Source organism: Lichenostomus cassidix, chromosome 5 (genome assembly GCF_008360975.1).
Source record: "Lichenostomus cassidix isolate B80296 chromosome 5, HeHo_3.0, whole genome shotgun sequence".
NCBI classification, from domain to species: Eukaryota; Metazoa; Chordata; class Aves; order Passeriformes; family Meliphagidae; genus Lichenostomus; species Lichenostomus cassidix.
In genome coordinates, this window is record NC_139486.1 from 17,476,900 (window position 1) to 17,494,494 (window position 17,595).

The 17,595-nt window shown below is 39.6% G+C and overlaps 1 protein-coding gene across 3 annotated transcripts in view; it reads left to right on the forward strand.

The window, feature by feature from the left end:
• The window catches only part of KCNK10 (potassium two pore domain channel subfamily K member 10), a 62,943-nt gene extending 46,643 nt beyond the window's left edge, over positions 1-16,300 (forward strand). For all 3 annotated transcript variants that reach the window (XM_085061599.1, XM_085061600.1, XM_085061601.1), the window contains 3 exons: positions 4,514-4,700; positions 7,365-7,507; positions 9,400-16,300. In XM_085061599.1, coding sequence (XP_084917725.1) covers positions 4,514-4,700; positions 7,365-7,507; positions 9,400-10,011 — 942 coding nt within the window. In that variant the 3' untranslated portion in view covers positions 10,012-16,300. The remainder of the gene's footprint in view (positions 1-4,513; positions 4,701-7,364; positions 7,508-9,399) is intronic.
• The last annotated feature ends 1,295 nt before the right edge of the window (positions 16,301-17,595 follow it).

Sequence of the window (17,595 nt, forward strand, 5' to 3'; positions counted from 1 at the left end):
TTCTGTCCTTTCTTAAACACACTTTCCCAGGGGTGCCATCGTGTCATCTCAGTGGCTTGGCAGTGCCCTGAGGTAGGTCCCTTGGAGGTGACAGGAGCAAGCAGTGCCAGAGAACAGAGCAGAACAAAAGATTGTTATATTGCTCTTCGGTGTTATCTCCAAGTCAGTGATATTTAAAATACATTTCGTTTCCGTCTCAGTTTGAATGTGAAGGAACTAGGACATGTTATGACAAAATCCACAGTGACTGTTACAGGCAGCAAAGAGGTTTGCGTGAGCAAATTGCTGATGACCAAGGAGCTCTGTGAGCCAGTGCTGTGCTAATCTTTCCAAGCAGCCTGTTGGGAAGGGCATCACACCTTACTGGTGTAGGTGCCAGGCTCTGGACCAGGACTGGCTTGCATTTGGCTGAGCTGAAAGACAAACAGTGTGAACCTGTGACTATCTGCACCATCTACACTAGCTTTGCAAACGTATTTTGAATAAGGACAGATCTAATGTTTGTGAGCTGATACGTGTGATATTCTGGTTTATGGCTTGAGTACAAAGACTGTCTTTCCTAGTGTTAAAATATTTTGATCTGGAGAAAGTGATTTAGAAGACAAGCTGTTTAATTAGTGTATGGGCAGAGACAATCTGTTGTGAGAATAGTTTGCAGCATGGGGAAGGGCATAAAGTTAAGAGTAGGTGAAGGGAACAAAAGAAATATTAAAGAAATGTGTTTTCTTTGAAATATGTTGTTTCTGCTCCAAAATACAGAGGCTTTCGGAGAGATGAGGACAGCATTTTCCATGCAGGCACATTATACTGTCTCTGAAAAATACACCATTGGTTATCTAGCCAAAAAGGTAACTAGCTTGCCCGGAGCCTTGGGGATATTTGTCAGGAATTCAGAAAAGGAAGAACTTGGAAGATGGAGAAACCATCTGAGCTCACTGTGAAGCAGCAAGTGTTCCAGTGCTATTTTTGGTGTAGTAGTAGTGTATGCTGGGGGAGTTTCTATGAAATGAGAGGTGACACTACAGAATCTTAGAATGAGCTTATATGAAATATGCTGTTCATGGAAATATATGTTCCATGTATTTAGCATTTCATCTAGTCTGATAAATAACTGTAGCATCTTTTGATCCCATCCTTAAATGTCTCCTGCCCCCTTTTCACAGGAATGTATATCATCCCTGTGGTCCCAATTTGCAAACTTAAAAACACTGTTTGGTGCTTTTATTGTCAACCATTAGGTCAGAAAAATTGTACCTCAGTTAATTCACCTGAAGAAAGCAGGAGACATAAAATAATCCACTGCATTGGCTTTGATCTATTGGGCCAGAGAGAGAAAAAGAAAGTAAAGAAACTAAGGTTTATTTTAACTCCTGAAAATATTGTGTTAAGATCAAAACTGCTAAAACGCCTATATATATAATAGAAAATGAGGTAAAAATGAAGCTGCAGTTATCGATTGAAAAGGTGGGTAAGAACTAAATTCCACTGACAAGAGTGTTTTCATGAGTCTGTCTGTCCTTACCCCTCTTGTACAGTACATCTGTCCTTACCCCTCTTGACAGTAGGTTGTTCAAATTAATGTAAGCAAGATGAAATCAGTGATGTTGCCGGTTTAGCACTTAGCCACCTTAAGAATAAGATCAGCACGATCATTGGAAAATGGAAATGACCCCGGTGGGTGTTTCTATCACACAAAACACTCAGTTACTAGATTCCTAAATTTCTTCTTCTTCGTGTTTTCCAGATTAGTTCTGGGTGGATTTAAATTGCTCTCATTAGCAGGCACTGATTTATTTATATTTGAAGACTGTCTTACAAATTATCTGCTTCATCAATGTGGAGAGAACTTGTTGGTAAACAAACTTAAAAAGAAAAAAAATAAAAGGAAAACATCACTGTGGAGAATGGGTTCAGAGGATGTCTTAGCCTGGCAGAAGTTGCTCAGCTATTTGTCAAATGTTTGGCTCCAGACTGAAAATACTGTTTAAAAGAGAAATTTGAACTCATTCAGACTTCTCAACCTTTAGTGTAATATAGTAACAGAGTGATCTTGCTTTCTTGCTTTCTTGCTTTCTTGCTTTCTTTTTGACTTGGTGTAACACCGCAGTGGATTACATTTTTGTAGCGTGTCATTATTACAATGTGCGTATTCCATTAGTAACTACATTTATGCCTTAGCATTTTTTCATCTGTTGCAGTTAGAGTGTACTGTGAATTTCCTCTGAATGCATGTCTAATTGTAGAAAGACCCTCCCCTTTTCACTTCTATCCTGCATTTCATGTGTTACTGTTCATTAAGTAAATCTTTTTCTGAGTCCTGCTTTTGTGCTTTTTTCAGCAGCTCTAAAAATGCTGTGCCTGATTCACCATTGCTTTCTGCCTTCATTTGTACCCTCAGCTGCTCTGCTTTTGTGTGAGTGACAAAGGTGCACAATAACCATGAGTCAGGCCTTTTACAGATCCTCTCATTAACGTTGGTACCATTTTTGCTTAAAAAAACCAACTACCTTTGGCTGAGTTTATCGCTCATGAGCAAGGGGGTGTCCTGAACATTTGGTACTGATTTGCAGGCCATTCTTTTTGTTCCTGTTTCTCTCATGAGACAGGACAATCCTAACACACACTGAAATGCATTTTAACGTCACTATGTGGGGACTGGAGGAAGGATTGCTATGCATAACTTTGATGCTTGGCAGCTTCAAATTACTTTTTGTCCAAGGGTTCCCAAGAGACATTTGTCTCCTAACTTTCACTGTAGCGAGGTTTCTGACATTTGATTTTTACAAATCAGGAAACTGAAGCATTTAGTAGAAGCAAGCAAGTTGCCTTGGTCAAACTAGAAAACAAACATCAATTTGGTTAAATCCTCATTCCCAGTGACAAAAGGCAAGGGTGCCAGCCTAGAACACTATGTAACATCCATGTGATCAGTTCTTTTCCCTTCACCACTCCTACAATAAGTCTGAAATTCTGCCGTTGTGAATGTGTGTTCATAAGTCTAAAGAAGGTGGATCATCCTTTAGTATTTAAGCAAAATACTCAAAATGGCTCTTTGGAAAGGAGGAAATAAGAAGTTAATTCGGGTTATATATTTTTGTGTTGTTTTTCCCCTTGGTACTTGGAAGTTTTTTCCATGTCTAATATTTGATTATTCTGTTAAAAAAAAGAAAATTAAGTGTAGGGATCATCTTAAACTGTTTCAGAACTAAAGGTACCTATGAAACATGACGGTTTTGCGACTACCTGGTTCTGAATGCATCCCAGATCAGAGGAGTACTGAACGAGGGTCTGACACTGCACCTCTAAAAGAAATGCTAATGTTTTGGGAGAAGCACGGCATTGCTCACAAGCTGGTTAGATACTAACCAGTTCAGGCAATATCCCTTCTGTATATTACAGAGATAACTTCTGAGATCTTATTTCCTGTCTAGGCAATGCCTTAATCTGAAATGAGATCTCATTTGGGTAAATGGAGATGCTTGATTTGGAAAACTAATTTGGAAACGTGACTTACAGTGACCTCCACATTGCTTTTCCAGGATGAATAGAGAATTTACACTCCCACTGTGATTAATCCCCAGTAAGATTTCTAGTAATTTACAGGTTTCTCATGAAACTTCATTGGATGCTGAGTTTATTTACAGCAGAGAAAATCTGAAATAAGTCTGCCAGAGTCAATTGTGTTAATCCAGGCTTGCATCAATATTAATAGAAACAAAACCTAAGTATATATTAAATATATTGAGAGTTTATATGATTTAGGAGTGTAAAATATTACAGTTAGACTGTCTATATTTGTATTCAGTTTATAGCAGCCAGTAACACATACTCTTTGTTCAAGAGCTTTTCAGTGTGGATTTACATAGGTAATTTTATCTTAGGCTGTTTGGTATTTGACATAAATCCTTTATTTCTGGAGCAAACCAATAATATAGCTTTCTATTTTTGAAAAGGAGATTTAACCTTCATATTTGTGAATGAAAGCTGGAAATCCTGAGTGTAGAAAATCAAAAGCATGAATTATTTCTACGTAAAATCTCAGCTTTTCAGTGGGGGGAAAAGGGGTTTATTTTCATTTAATCTTGGTCCTGTTTATTGAATGCTTGATGCTGATGAGGCAATGTGGGTGTACACATACATGTGTGGAGGTGTGAATGTGCACTTTTTCTTACACATATACCTGAACTGGAGCATGTTGATGCCTTTCTGAAGCTCAGGAATGTTTTTCCAGGTGGTGTTTTTGGTAGATTAGTCACTGCCTAGTGCATGGAAAATAGGAATCATGATAATCTGGGGCCAGACATGGATGTTTACTATTACCTGGGCAGGTAGTAGACCTGGGCAGGTCCCTCCACAACACGGAGGGAGGGTTGTATTCCACCTATCAAGCTCACAAAAAGCAGAGGGACGTACCAGGTGACACCAGCATGACCAGTGTGCCATTCACTAAGTATGCAGCTCCATAAATGCACTCAAACTTTTTTTTTTTTTTTTTGTTATTTCCTTTTTCTAGAACAAGCAAGTGAGTCAAACAAAGATCCGGGTGATCTCCACCATCGTCTTCATCTTGGCAGGCTGCATTGTCTTCGTGACCATTCCTGCATTTATCTTCAAATACATTGAGGGATGGACAGCCTTGGAGTCCATCTACTTTGTAGTTATTACTCTGACCACTATTGGCTTCGGTGACTTTGTGGCAGGTGAGCAGCTTTGAGCCAAGGTGCTGTGCATAAGGGCCCTGGCTCTTAGAATTTGTTTTCTGCTATAAATAGGAGGCTCTTCACAATGTATTATATTCCAGTGAAATGATGCCAGGTGTTTCTGTTGGGATTGCTGTGCAGTAAGACACTAGGTTGATTTAAGATCCAGGTACCTTGCCATTTGTAGATTGCTGGCCTTCACCAGTGTAGATAACAGGAGCCTGGAAAGTCCTGATAATCCTTTATTGTGCAATGAATTATGCAAAAGTCAAATTACTTTCCCATTGAATTAAATATTTGTATTGGTCCATTAGAGCTCAGTCTGAGGCTGACTGCAGAAGCAAGTAGCCCAAACGATGAATGAAGGAAGCTTTTACGAAGGAGGACTGAGCTGTAGGCCTGCAAAATTCTCTCGTCGGATGCAGTAGTGGGCAGCTACTACAGGAGCTGCAGCATTTCAAAACCTGCATTTTGTTTCCTAACCTTGACAGAAATTTTGCCATTGAAGTTGCCCTGTTAAGGAATACTCATGTAGGAGAGAAGGAATAGCGGGGTATGTATCTCAGTGCTTGGAGGATGCTCTCCAAGATTAAAACAGTATTAGAAGGAGCTAAAAATATTGACCCATATACAATTTCCAAAGAGGGAATTGAGATAGTTGGCTGGAGAGATGAGAGATACATTTTTTTCATACAACTGCTTTGCTGACAAAAAGGTGGTTAAAATAAGTGGATTTTTTCCCATCAGTGCATGACCTCTACTCCCCATTCCTGTTAGTGGTCCTAATTAAAGGCATTAAGTTGCCTGTGTTAAAAACACTCATGCTTCTTAGACTCTAGAAACTGAACAAGTTAAAAACATCAAATATAACTACAGGGATATGTAAAATTTTCTTTGCTGAAGACTTGAAGACAAGTCTTTTTGTAGAGAAGACTCTAATCCTCCCTTTTTTATGACATAGTGGCATAGAAGGCATGAATTGCTGAGGAAAAAAAAGCCACTGAACAAAGAAAGGGCCAGATATGAAGAAAAAATGTTTTACGAGCATTCAGTTACTTGTAGTGCTTATGTGAGCCCTGTCCATTTTAACCACTTATATGTGTAGAGAAACTCACTGATATTCTTTGTGGTATCACAGCGTGAAATAAGAATAATTTACAATATTTTTCTTAAATACTGTATTGTTTAATAATACAATAGTAAAAAAGCTCTGAATATTAAGTTGTTCTATATGCACATGATTAGGAGAATATAATCCACAGCTGGGTGGCTACTAATGAGCAGAATTTTTCAAAAATCAAATGGAAGATCCTGAATGAGAAAACTTCAGAGGCAATTTCATGATAAGAGTTTAAGGCAGGTGATCACCAGGAGATTTGGGGTTTATTGCTGGTTTTGAGAGAGATTTTCTGCCCCTTTTATTTTCTGTCACTTTAATCTCTCAGTATCTCTTTCTTCAACATCAAATCAAAAATACTATGTCTTAATGGTTAAAACAGCACCAATGGAGCTATGCTGGCATATTCCACCTAGAAAAAATCCTGGCTCTTGGGAAACTGGAAGGTTTTTATACTACTGTTGGAAATAAAATTGGATGGAGCCTGAAAAAACAGAGTATCTGATAGGCTGAAAAAAGTGGTCTCATACTTTCTCAGTCACCTGATTACTCTGCAAGATAGATCTAGACAATCTGTTTCCTAGTGAGCTTCCTCAGGGACACATATGATCAGAAGAGGCTTCTTGTACCATAGCAACAGCAGTCCCTACCTCCCATTGTTTCAGGCTCTTAAAGACTGGGAAAAAAGAGTGTGATTCATGCATTCTGTGGGGAGAGATTAACATCAAAACCAATATTTGGGTCGCTGCCAACTCTCAAATGTCTGACCTTCCCATGGGGGTGTTCAAACACGGTAACTACACTCACATTGAGTCTTGATAAAATTAAAGTCATAGAAATGTCTCAGATTGCAAAAAGCAAAGGGGAAAATGATGAACTGTGTTGTCTGGTGATTTTAACAGGCGGAAACCCTAAAATCTCTCTGCAGTCATACAAAGGTATAGGTGTCTAGCTCTTGTCTAACACATCCCTCTGAATGATACCCAAGCAGACCGTGTGGCCATATTTTCAGGGCTAATGCATGGTTGGCTTCCTGTCAGATACACTGATTTGGAAGACAAAGCCATGTTTCTTTCTTCTGCACAAAGGTCTCTCAATCCTGCAGCTAAACCAAAAAGTTCTGGAAACTCTTCAACCAAAGGCAATCCATCTGTAAATTTTCTCAACTATGAAGCTGCAGGCAGTTCAGAATAAGGAAGACTAGCTGTACTAAACCTTTCTCTTGGATATGTGTTTGTGCTGTCACAAGTATTATCAAAACAGAATTTCAGACTTGCTTCAGCATACAAGCAATACAAAGGAAAGTGTTTACTAGGAACTCTGGCAGGACACATAGAAGCTAAACAATAGGTAACTTTGAAGACTTTTAAATTAAAATAGACTGTGTTTCTCCCATCTGACAGGCTTCTTGTCTTGTTATTAGAACTACAGTGGTGTTGACCAGAGTTAAAAAATACTTCTAGGCATTTCTCAGAATTGCAGATATTTTGCAAGAATTTTGTAATAAAATCTCATGATTTGTAAGCATCAGTATATGCTTATTTCAGGAGGAAATGTTGACATCAAATACATGGAGTGGTATAAACCCTTAGTGTGGTTCTGGATCCTTGTTGGCCTTGCGTACTTTGCTGCTGTTCTGAGTATGATTGGAGACTGGTTAAGAGTCATATCCAAGAAGACACAAGAAGAGGTATGATTAGTAATTTCTCAGTGGTTTGTCGTTTTACAAGAGAGCTTTACGTGCCTGATTTCTGCTTGTCTAAATAAGGATGCTCCTCTGCATGACCAATGCTCAGTATTCCCTGGGGTTTACTTCACTGTCTGCCTTTGGTATACAGTTAGCTCTGAACTTTAGCTCCTTCACAAAGGAAGGGAAGAAAACAACTCAAGCAACCAAGGTTGTTACACCCTTATCAGTACTCAAAAATACACAGAACACATCAGTAGGGTTGCAATTATGGAATGAGAGGCCAGTCGTTACTCTGAAACTAGCTATGAAATTGTGCTAAAAATTTCAGTGTTCTTTCCTTTAAAAGTAAGAGATTTTCCTGTCTTTTCCTATGCCAGGGAATATGGTTCTGAATAAAAGTTTAAATTCAGGCTCCTAACTATGTACTGTGTTTTTAAAAATTGAAGAAACTGAGCAGTCAGCATCAAGGAGAGCATGATTGAATTCACTCAAAACAGGTCCTCCATGATTCAAAGAGGGTACTGCTTATGCTTCACTGAAATAAGTGGAGAAAATAGGAGGGCAATTGTCATGACTCTAGAGCTGAAGCCTGTGGTAGAGGATGTTAGCAATATAATTTCAAATTTTAAGGCAGTCTCCTCCTGCATTACTAGCAAAGCTTACCTGGCAGGGTTAACCAAAAAGGCAAAGTTTGGCAGGGGAGTAGTGCTGTTTCTAATTTTTGAAGGCATCTGCACCACCCAGGGCCTGGTGCATCCCCCATGTAGCTCCATTAATCAAGGGGACTGCAGAGAGTTTGGCTGTTATGTTGATCATCATCAGGCACCTACGGCTGGGAATCTGATCACCCACATGGATGGTAGATGCCTTCTGCCACAGTGCTAAATGGACACAGATGTGTCCTGCACATCTGGCCTGTGGAAGCAAAGATGACTCCTTGTGGGTTATTGGATGCAAAAACTTCTGGCTGCAGCAGCACAAGCAAACCATTGACCATGGTGGGCTCCTGCAGACACTGTACTCCTGAATCTGTTCTACTTTAGCTGAACTTTGAAAAAGGCTTGTTTTAACTGAAATATTGCTTGGTAATTTATCACAATTTTTTCTCATTTTGGAAGGAATATTTATTCAATACACTGTCATTTGGTGCTTTATTCTGAGCCATTATTGCAGTCTCCAGTGCAAAGGAGTAAAACAGAGAGAGACAGTAGGACATTCAAGGATATGCTCATAGTGCCCACACAGAATGTGTGTGGAAAACTCCTGCAGAAGGCTTGAGAGTGTGGTATTTGGACAGCTGTGCAATGGGAACCTCCATGAAAACAGCTACAATTGTCCCTGAGAGTGAATCCTAGACTGGAGAAGTCAGAGGGCCACTTGAAATTATCTGATGAGTGTTTTCAACATTAGCTGCTCTGTGACTCTGTGGCCCTGAACACAACCTTCAGTGGGTCTAAACAGCTGCATCCATGAGCAGTACAGGAAAACGCACTGGTTGTTGTGCTGCTTTGAAGCATATTGGTTTAACTGTATGTGATTAACTTTGCCCACTCTTGACCATCTACTGCTGAAATTCTAAGTCAGGAATTTTGTTCTTAACCAAGGGTGGATTAGCATGAATATGTCCCATGATGTAATACGGCTATAAAATGTGTGGGGTGGCAAAGTGGCACAGGCAGATGAGTTCTATGTCACATTAACCATCAGTTGGTATGTTTAGAGTTTGCCCAGTGTAACCATTTTGCTACTGAAGTTTGGGTCCAAATGGATGTAGTGGAGATGGGATCACTTCCCAGTTTCATGCCAGAGAAAAAAATGCTTGTGCTGCTGTTCTACAGGAAATATTTGGCTTTTTTTTTTTTAATGAATTTCTCTTTCTTCATGTTGTAAAGGTTGGAGAAATAAAAGCCCATGCAGCAGAGTGGAAAGCAAATGTGACAGCTGAGTTCAGAGAGACACGGAGACGGCTCAGCGTGGAGATCCACGACAAACTTCAACGGGCAGCCACCATCCGGAGCATGGAGCGCAGGCGCCTGGGCCTGGAGCAGCGAGCGCACTCCTTAGACATGCTCTCTCCAGAGAAGCGCTCTGTCTTTGCCACCTTGGAAACAGGACGCTTCAAGGCCTCCTCTCAGGACAGCATCAACAACAGGCCCAACAACCTGCGCCTTAAAGGACCAGATAAGCTCAACAAGCATGGGCAGGGGGCATCAGAGGATAACATCATTAACAAGTTTGGATCATCTGCCAAGATGACCAAAAGGAAAAACAAAGACCTCAAAAAGACCATGCCTGAGGATATGCATAAAATTTATGAGACCTTCAGAAACTATTCCTTGGATGAAGAAAAAAAGGAAGAGGAGACAGAGAAGATGTGTAATTCCAAGAACTCTTCTAGCACTGCCGTCCTGACCAACTGCATTCAGCAGCACTCAGACCTGGAAAACGGAGTGATTCCCAATGAAGCCAAAGAAAGGGAGGATAAAAACAAAATGCAACTTTAAGACAGAAGTTAAATGTAAAAGATGCTTGACTTGAATTAACAATGTTGGTGTTTTATATACGTATATATTGAGACACGTGCCTTATACAGACTCCTTATTCAGTCTGAATTACATAGCATCGAAGAATATTTCACTGTGCCATAAAGACTCAAGCTTGCTCTGCCAAAACAAATCAGGAACACAGCACTGCAGGACGGCAACAGAAAGCTACGCACATGGAAATTTCAGCCTGTATAAGATTACCAGGGCAAGACACAAAGGAAGGGATTGAGCCATGGCAGTATCACCAGAGTGCTCCTACCATGGTGTGATGTTAGACAAAGGGCAGCTATGCAAGAAGAGCCTATGAAAAGGATGAAAAAGAGTGTATCTTTGTAATGGAGTATGCATCCATAAAGCCTTCCCCTGGTGATTAAAAAGAGGAGAAATTATTGGAGTGAACTAGAAACTTTCAGTTATGCTTAGTTTACATTTTGGCACGTGATCCAAGCTAGATTTCTTTTCCCCTATTTTTGAGTCAGATGCATTACCTTTCTAAATTCCAAAAGAATGTCCATGGACACAGCCAGCAGCTGGGTGCTGGTTTGAAAAATCAACACAGACATAAGTAAGGGTTGGATTGCTCCTTTCATTAAAAAAAAAAAAAGAAAAAAAAAAAAGAAAAAAACTGTGGGTATTTATCTTAAGCAGTGAAAAAAAAAGAAAAAAGAAAAGAAATGTAATTTTTTTCTCATGTAGGAAAATTCAATGTAAAGTCACAGCAAGAAAGTGCATATGAATAAAACACAACATCTCATGCTATGTTGTTTAAAAGCAGAGAAACATCAATTTAATGATAATTTGGCTAGATGTATAAAACAGTGGGCCAACTCTTTTTTCTAAAGAATTTCTCAGTCACACTTTCCACCACTGATAAAAGCCCTTTTCTTTTAAGGCTGTAAGACTGTAAGGACAGAAGGGAAGCTATAGCTTTTGCATGTCAGCAAACTGCTGTTCTCTAGCTGAATCTGAATTTTTAAAAATAGACATAAGAGCATATATGTGATTCAGATGAGGGCCAGGGCTACCATAGAATCTCAGGGCTCTCTGCCCCCTTTTGCTGGGTTTGTTTTAGACATAAGCTGCTGTCATAATCTCAGAAGAAAAAAAAAGAAGAAAAAATAAATTTAGGAAAAAAATTAAGAAAAATATGGTGGTAATCTTTTAAGTGCTTATAGGTTAAAGTGCCATTAATGCTGTCATATTTTGTAACTTTTTAAACAAGTATTTTGAATTATTTGGTTTGTTTCCTTTCAGATACTGTCTTTGTTTGACATTAGCTATCCCTTTTATTGATAAAAACGAAACGAGCTCTCTGCATTTCTAGACTAAAGTGAAGTGTAACTAAACTGCGGGGCATTTTAAAAAAAAAAAAATTGTGCTGTCTGGGCATACAGATGTAAAAAACAGAATTGTGTCTAGACTTCACAGTAAATATTCAAAGAAAAGGATGCAAAATAATTAATGGGAATTGCAAAACATACTAAATTTTTTGTAGCATCAGCCTGTGGGCTACTGGGTGGGCCATTGCAGACAGAAGATTTTGCATGCTGGAAATGAGATTCACATGATTGTACCAGCAGTGCTTTGCCTGTGCTTTCACAAAATCCTAAATATTCCTGCAATTCAAACTGCAGGCTTATAGGTAAGGTAAGCATGGATGTTGATTGCAGAGACTCTTGCAAGCTAGTCAGACATACAGACACTCACAGGTCATGCAGACACAGACTGTTGGAATGCATGCTGATGTCTACATACACTAAAGTGCATGTGTCATTCTGTGATAGTTTCTGAGATTTTATGCACAACGAGCCAACTCAAAATCCAACTGGCCACCAGAATACATGACTGCCATGGCTGTGAATGCACGCATGGCAATGGGAATGCAAATTGTGAGTATACATATTTGCATATCTCTGCTGGATTTGCAGGAGTGAGCCAAATTTCACTAGTGCAGAGGAGGAAAGAAGTTTTTAGTTTGTTCTGTCAGCTGGTTTACTTCTCTTGAAATGTCTTATCATCTTTCTAATTTCATTTTCTGTCTAAAAATCAAGGGTGAAAAAGCAATGTTTGAAAAATTTCCGGTCATTTGGGATTGCTCTAACTCCATAAGATGTCCCACAGAAATTGAATTCTGCTTACTTCATCTCTTAAGGTGCAGGGCTGCACTCTGGCTGTACCTTACCAGAGGCAGGGCAGTAAGCCCAGTCCCTGGGGAAGGTTGCCTTTGACTCAAGAACTACTGTGGCTTCTGGGGACTTTTGTGCCAGGCAGCCCTGTGCTTGACTTCACAACCATGCAGATGGCAGCTTGTGACCATCCTCAGATCCCATCCTCCTCAAGCCACAGGCAGACACCAGCAAGGTGCAAGTCTCCTCAAGCATTGGAGTTCTTTAGCCTGCCTGTTACTGCTGGTTTTGGGCAGGCTTTGAGTGCCACATATGAACAAATCTTCTGAAGTCTCATCCACGAGCATCACTAATTCTGTAGTGCCAGGAGGATGAAGCATATTTGGATGTACTAAGGCTGTTCAGATATGTTTTACTGGTAGGAGGTTAGAAGTCACAGCTACAATTTTGATTTGGATTTGAATTCCAGAAAGGATTCAGAAGTGCTCAGACATGATTTGTGTCTGATAATTAAAGTAATGCCTTGTTACATCATCCTGCACTTAGCATCTATGAAGGATCTGGCACCCAAAAGCATCTCATCTGAGTCTGAAAGCATGCAATACATTCAGTTTGTGCAAATAATTCTCCTTGGTTACCAAATGCCAAGATCAGCATCATGCATGCAGTGTTTTCTGTTCCTCAAATGAGTTCTTCTCACAAGAAATGCTTGCTTGCAATAGAACAGTTCTGCATAGTCACACAGACATCTGTAAGGATATGGGAGATGCATTTTCTGTATGTAAAATATAAGGCTTAGTCATGGCCAGGGCACTTCTGCTGATTAGGTTCAGGAAGAGTGAAGTCTGTCTTGTAGGACTTGTCTATGTGAGCAGTGAATTGGCAAATCATGGAAAACAGGTCAACATGGACAAGTGATTGAGGAGGCAATATTTGTTGGGCAAATTCAGAACTGTTTGCTCTGATTCAAGAGAAGGACCATGACATCTTGGCAGAGTTTTAATCTTAATTTTCTGAGTTCTCAGTCTCAGAACTGTCCAGATTCTAGGTGATGGTGCATGTGTCTCATTCTAGTTTCTGGGTGGCCATGCCATGCCCCTGGCTGACATTTTATCAGCTGTTTTTCCAGCATCCCCTGGTTTGGGATATAGTAGGTCAGGGATAAAAGGTGATGCTCAACATTTCTATGTCTTTGAAACTTTCTGAGAAAGATGCCAGGCTGATACAGGAGTAAATATTTTCTTCTAGATGATTGCCTGTTAAATACCTCAATAGACATAATTTTTACTATAATATGGGAAGTGCAACTGGTGTATTTCATAGGGGCCAGACAGAAACATCTTGACACCTAAAATGACATTCTAATGAATGAAATTGCTTTTCCCCTTTTAAAGGGCATCCCTTGGTTTTAATTGTCTGCAACAGCTTGAGAGAGAATCTCAGCTCAAACATCAAGTGTTTTTATGGCTAAATTTCTCATCCTCTGGCATTTGGTTATACCTATAAAAAACTTGTCATGTTATTTCTAGTGAGGCTGTTCCACCATTATAGAATATTTTAGCAAAAGTAGTCTGAACCATATCCAAAACTTCTTTCTCTAAATTAAGCCCTTTCTCAGCAGCCTGAAAATAAGAAGTCAAACAAAAGGGTGGGTTACTGACTTTAACTCTCGGATCCTGCCCTGCGACTTGACATGGGAATTGAGACCTGAAAGGACAAAGGAAACACGGATTTTCTGTAGCTGCAGCCCTCACACATAGAGGACGACTCAGCTGCTGTATTCCTACAGCTTTCAGCCCTACAGTCCCACTTTCCCCTGTCTTGTGCAGGAGAATTCTGTTATGCCAGTTTGGGGGTCCTCCTGAACCATTAACCATTATAACCATCTCTGAACTTGTGCAGATACTGGTTTTCAAAAGATTTGTAACTTCATCCATGTGGCAGTCAGCAAATTTCATTACCACTTAATAGGGAACATTATTTCTAATAAATCTTAGAAATAATAGTAAATATAATAAAACCCCTCCAGTGATTTATATTCATGAAACCTGATTTTGATTGTTGCCATGAAATTATAAGTCATCCAAGCTTCTGCTGCCTGGCTTTATGATGTCTCTAGTATCAGCTTGCTTCCTCCAAGCCATTAATGGACTATGCCAGAGACTTCCTGCAAAAATCTCTAACCCATAATAAATGAAATTATATCCAAGTTCAGGTTGTTAAAAACCATGCCCTTAAAAACCCTGCATTTTTCTGAAGTATTTGTATTTATGCTGTTCGTGGGCCATTTGTTTGCCAGCTTTGGTTTTCTCAGGGGTTTATTTGTGTTGTCAGGTTGCATGATGTCTGCTACTCTCACTTTTCCCTTTGTCCAGGAGAAATAAATTACAGGCAAAGACAAAGCATCATGTTATGTTGTGTACTTACCAAGAGCAAGAAGTCTCCTACTAAACAGATTTGAAAGGTGACTGGGTACTGCTTCAGCCCTCCCTGTACATTTACTTGTTCTGAGCTATGTTTTGTCTAATCTAATGCCAAAATCAGCCCCTGTAAGTCTGTGCAGTAAAGTGAAGCTAGCTTGTTATTTTTAAGCTTTTTATAGCAAAGGCCTGCTGTTTTAACTTATCTCTACTGTGCAATTTATACTTACTAGAATGGCATTATATCAATACTAAATAAAAATAAGCTCAGCTTCAGAAGCAATTCCCTAGGCATTTAAATATCAATGAAAACACAAGGCAAATCAACACAAATCTGTGGAACTCACATAAAGGCCTGTAGATTAATGTATGAAACTGGTTGGCTGAAATGTGTCAACAAAAAAAATGTAGATCTGAAAATTCCTTTGGGTTGCTGAAATTTTCTCAAGGTCCCCATCTCCTTAATACCATTGCTGAACTGGACTGTATTTTTTCCTCCTGCCACTGCGACTGCATTAGATAACATTGTTAGTCTCTGTTGTGCTGATGAAATCACTGAGGAACCAGTTGCAAAACTTAATTTGGGCTTGTCCTGATGTAGGCAGTGCATAGTCTGTGAGCTGAGCTGGATCGTGCTGGGATGGGAAGGTCACTCAAAGGGCAGGTCTCATCCACCACCCTGGTGAGTTCTCAGGAACCAGCTGAAGAACAGCCCCATGCAAGCACCCCTCACATGGCACATGTAACTGGTTCTTACTGGTGGTGCCTCCCTGCTCCCTCATCTCTGATTACAAGTCACATCTGAGCTAAATCTTGTCACCAGGAAATACCAGTGCTGCTGCTTTTGGGGGAAAGTGGACATTTCTATAGCATTTGGCCTTTCGAGGCAAAGAGGAACTGCTTTCCCTCACGGATCTTGAGAGCAAAGCAAAGGGAGGTGATATTTAGCATGTGAGAGAGAATACTTTTGTCTCCCAAATATACTCTATCCCCAAAGTCCTTTTTATTGTGAGAGCTGGATGCATGAAGAGGAAAACTTGTGGTGCCTATTGTGAGATGTAAGCAAAACATGCCAGCTTTCAGCCTACCATTTAGCAGTTTCTCAGATCCTGGAGTCATATTATAGTTTAATTAGAAAAAGGCAGAGTTTGTGTCTAGATCATATCTTCCCAACAATTTAAATTTATTCAGAGAAGTGCATCAATGTACTTTTAAAGTGATTTTTTTTCCAAGTTCTAATAGAATTTGATCTGGACCTTGGACAGTACTGAGAAACCACTATTAGTTACTGAGAAACCACTGTTAATAATTTTTAGCTTTGTGTTTGAAAAAGAACTATATTAAAATTTGGGGAAACTTTTTTTGGGATTCTTTTCTGCTGTTTTTGCCTGATCAACTTCAAATTATTTTATAAACAATCAGTAAAACCACTTGCAAGGATGTTCTGCCTACTTTCTTGACTCTCTCCCTCTTTCACTCTCTCTCTAAGATTTAATGGTGCTTTAGAAAGGCATTCTCAGAAAAATGACCATTTCAAAAATGTCATTACCAGGGTGCAGAGCAGAATGTGCTTGTACCATCTTGATAAGTTTTGCTGCTATTGTCTTTATTATATGATGTAATGTTTTAAAAGATTGAAAAAAATTGCAACAAAGACCATCCGGATGAAAACGCTTTTCCTGTTGTTTCTTTTTTCTCTTTCTGTTCTCCTATCATCCAGCAAGGGCAGATGAGCTTTAATTAATCTTCCCTTTTTCATATCCCTTAGAAGACTCTGCATTGCTAGTAATCTGACTTTTGCTGGACCTTTGTGCTTGTTTTTGCTCCTTCTACCTTTTCTCTGTGGTTGATGATCCAGATTTCCACATTTCCTGGGTGTTTAATTTGGGAAACTATTATGCTGGGCTGGTTTCAAAAGAGAGACAAAAATTTCCAGCCATACCTCTACTCACACTGAGCCATTTCTACATTTAGTGACCAGTCAATAGGGAAGCAAGAAACAGAGCTTTGAGGCGGCTCTGTCTCTCTTTCCTAGTTTCTTTCCATAGAAATTATTTGACAGGATGACTGGATGAAGTTACTAATGGAGAGAGGAGGCGAAGCTCTTTGACCTTGGGAAGAACAGACAAGGTTGGGGTTGTCTTTTATTGTGAATTCTTTTGTCTTTTTGCAGCTTTTTTGGTGTTTTCATGTTGAGTACTTTCTACATGAAGCCTCAGATTCCCTCACTGTCTTCTTTTTCCTTTAGCTTGGGAAACTGCACCACAGACCAGTGCACTCACTGAGGGTGCAAACTCTTGACCTATGGTTCCTTTTGTCAGCAAATGGGGGTGATAAAAAATTCCAGTAAGCATGGTTCATTGTTCTGCAGAGTGTGTATAGAGATCCCTCATGGCTGAGCCATTGCTTGGCTTTGAGGAAAAAAAAAGAAAAAAGCTTTCTCTGAATGGAGCAAAATAATCTACTGTGTTTTTGTGCTACTTTTTATATGCTGTTTATGCTACACAGCCCATACTGATTCTTGATACTTGATGTGTATTAACTGTGCAAGTGAAGACCTATTTTTCCAAAGCCCACCTCCATCTCCAGAATTATCTTTCTTTATGAGCATGAGTCTCTTAATTGGACCTACTTTAGCTACTCTGCAACACTTCTATTTTTAATAGAGAAACAGTTATTTGCATTTTGTAGTTTATGCACATTCTGCTTGTTCACTTGATTTCCAGGGCCAGACTTTATCAAGCTACAGCTGATTGCTCTTTGTGACCTATTGCCTGCGATATACAGATGGTACTTATATTTCTGGAGTCTGCCAACAAGTTGACCTATTTAGTAAACTGACCCAAGTCATTGTTCCTAGAGGTGATTGAGCAAGACAAAGAAAAAACCCAACAAACCAGCAAAAAGCAAAGAGTGGATGTGTGACAAATTGTGAAATACTTTTTTTCTCCAAAATCTGGATGCAAAATCTGGATGCTGAGGGTTGCACTAAGATT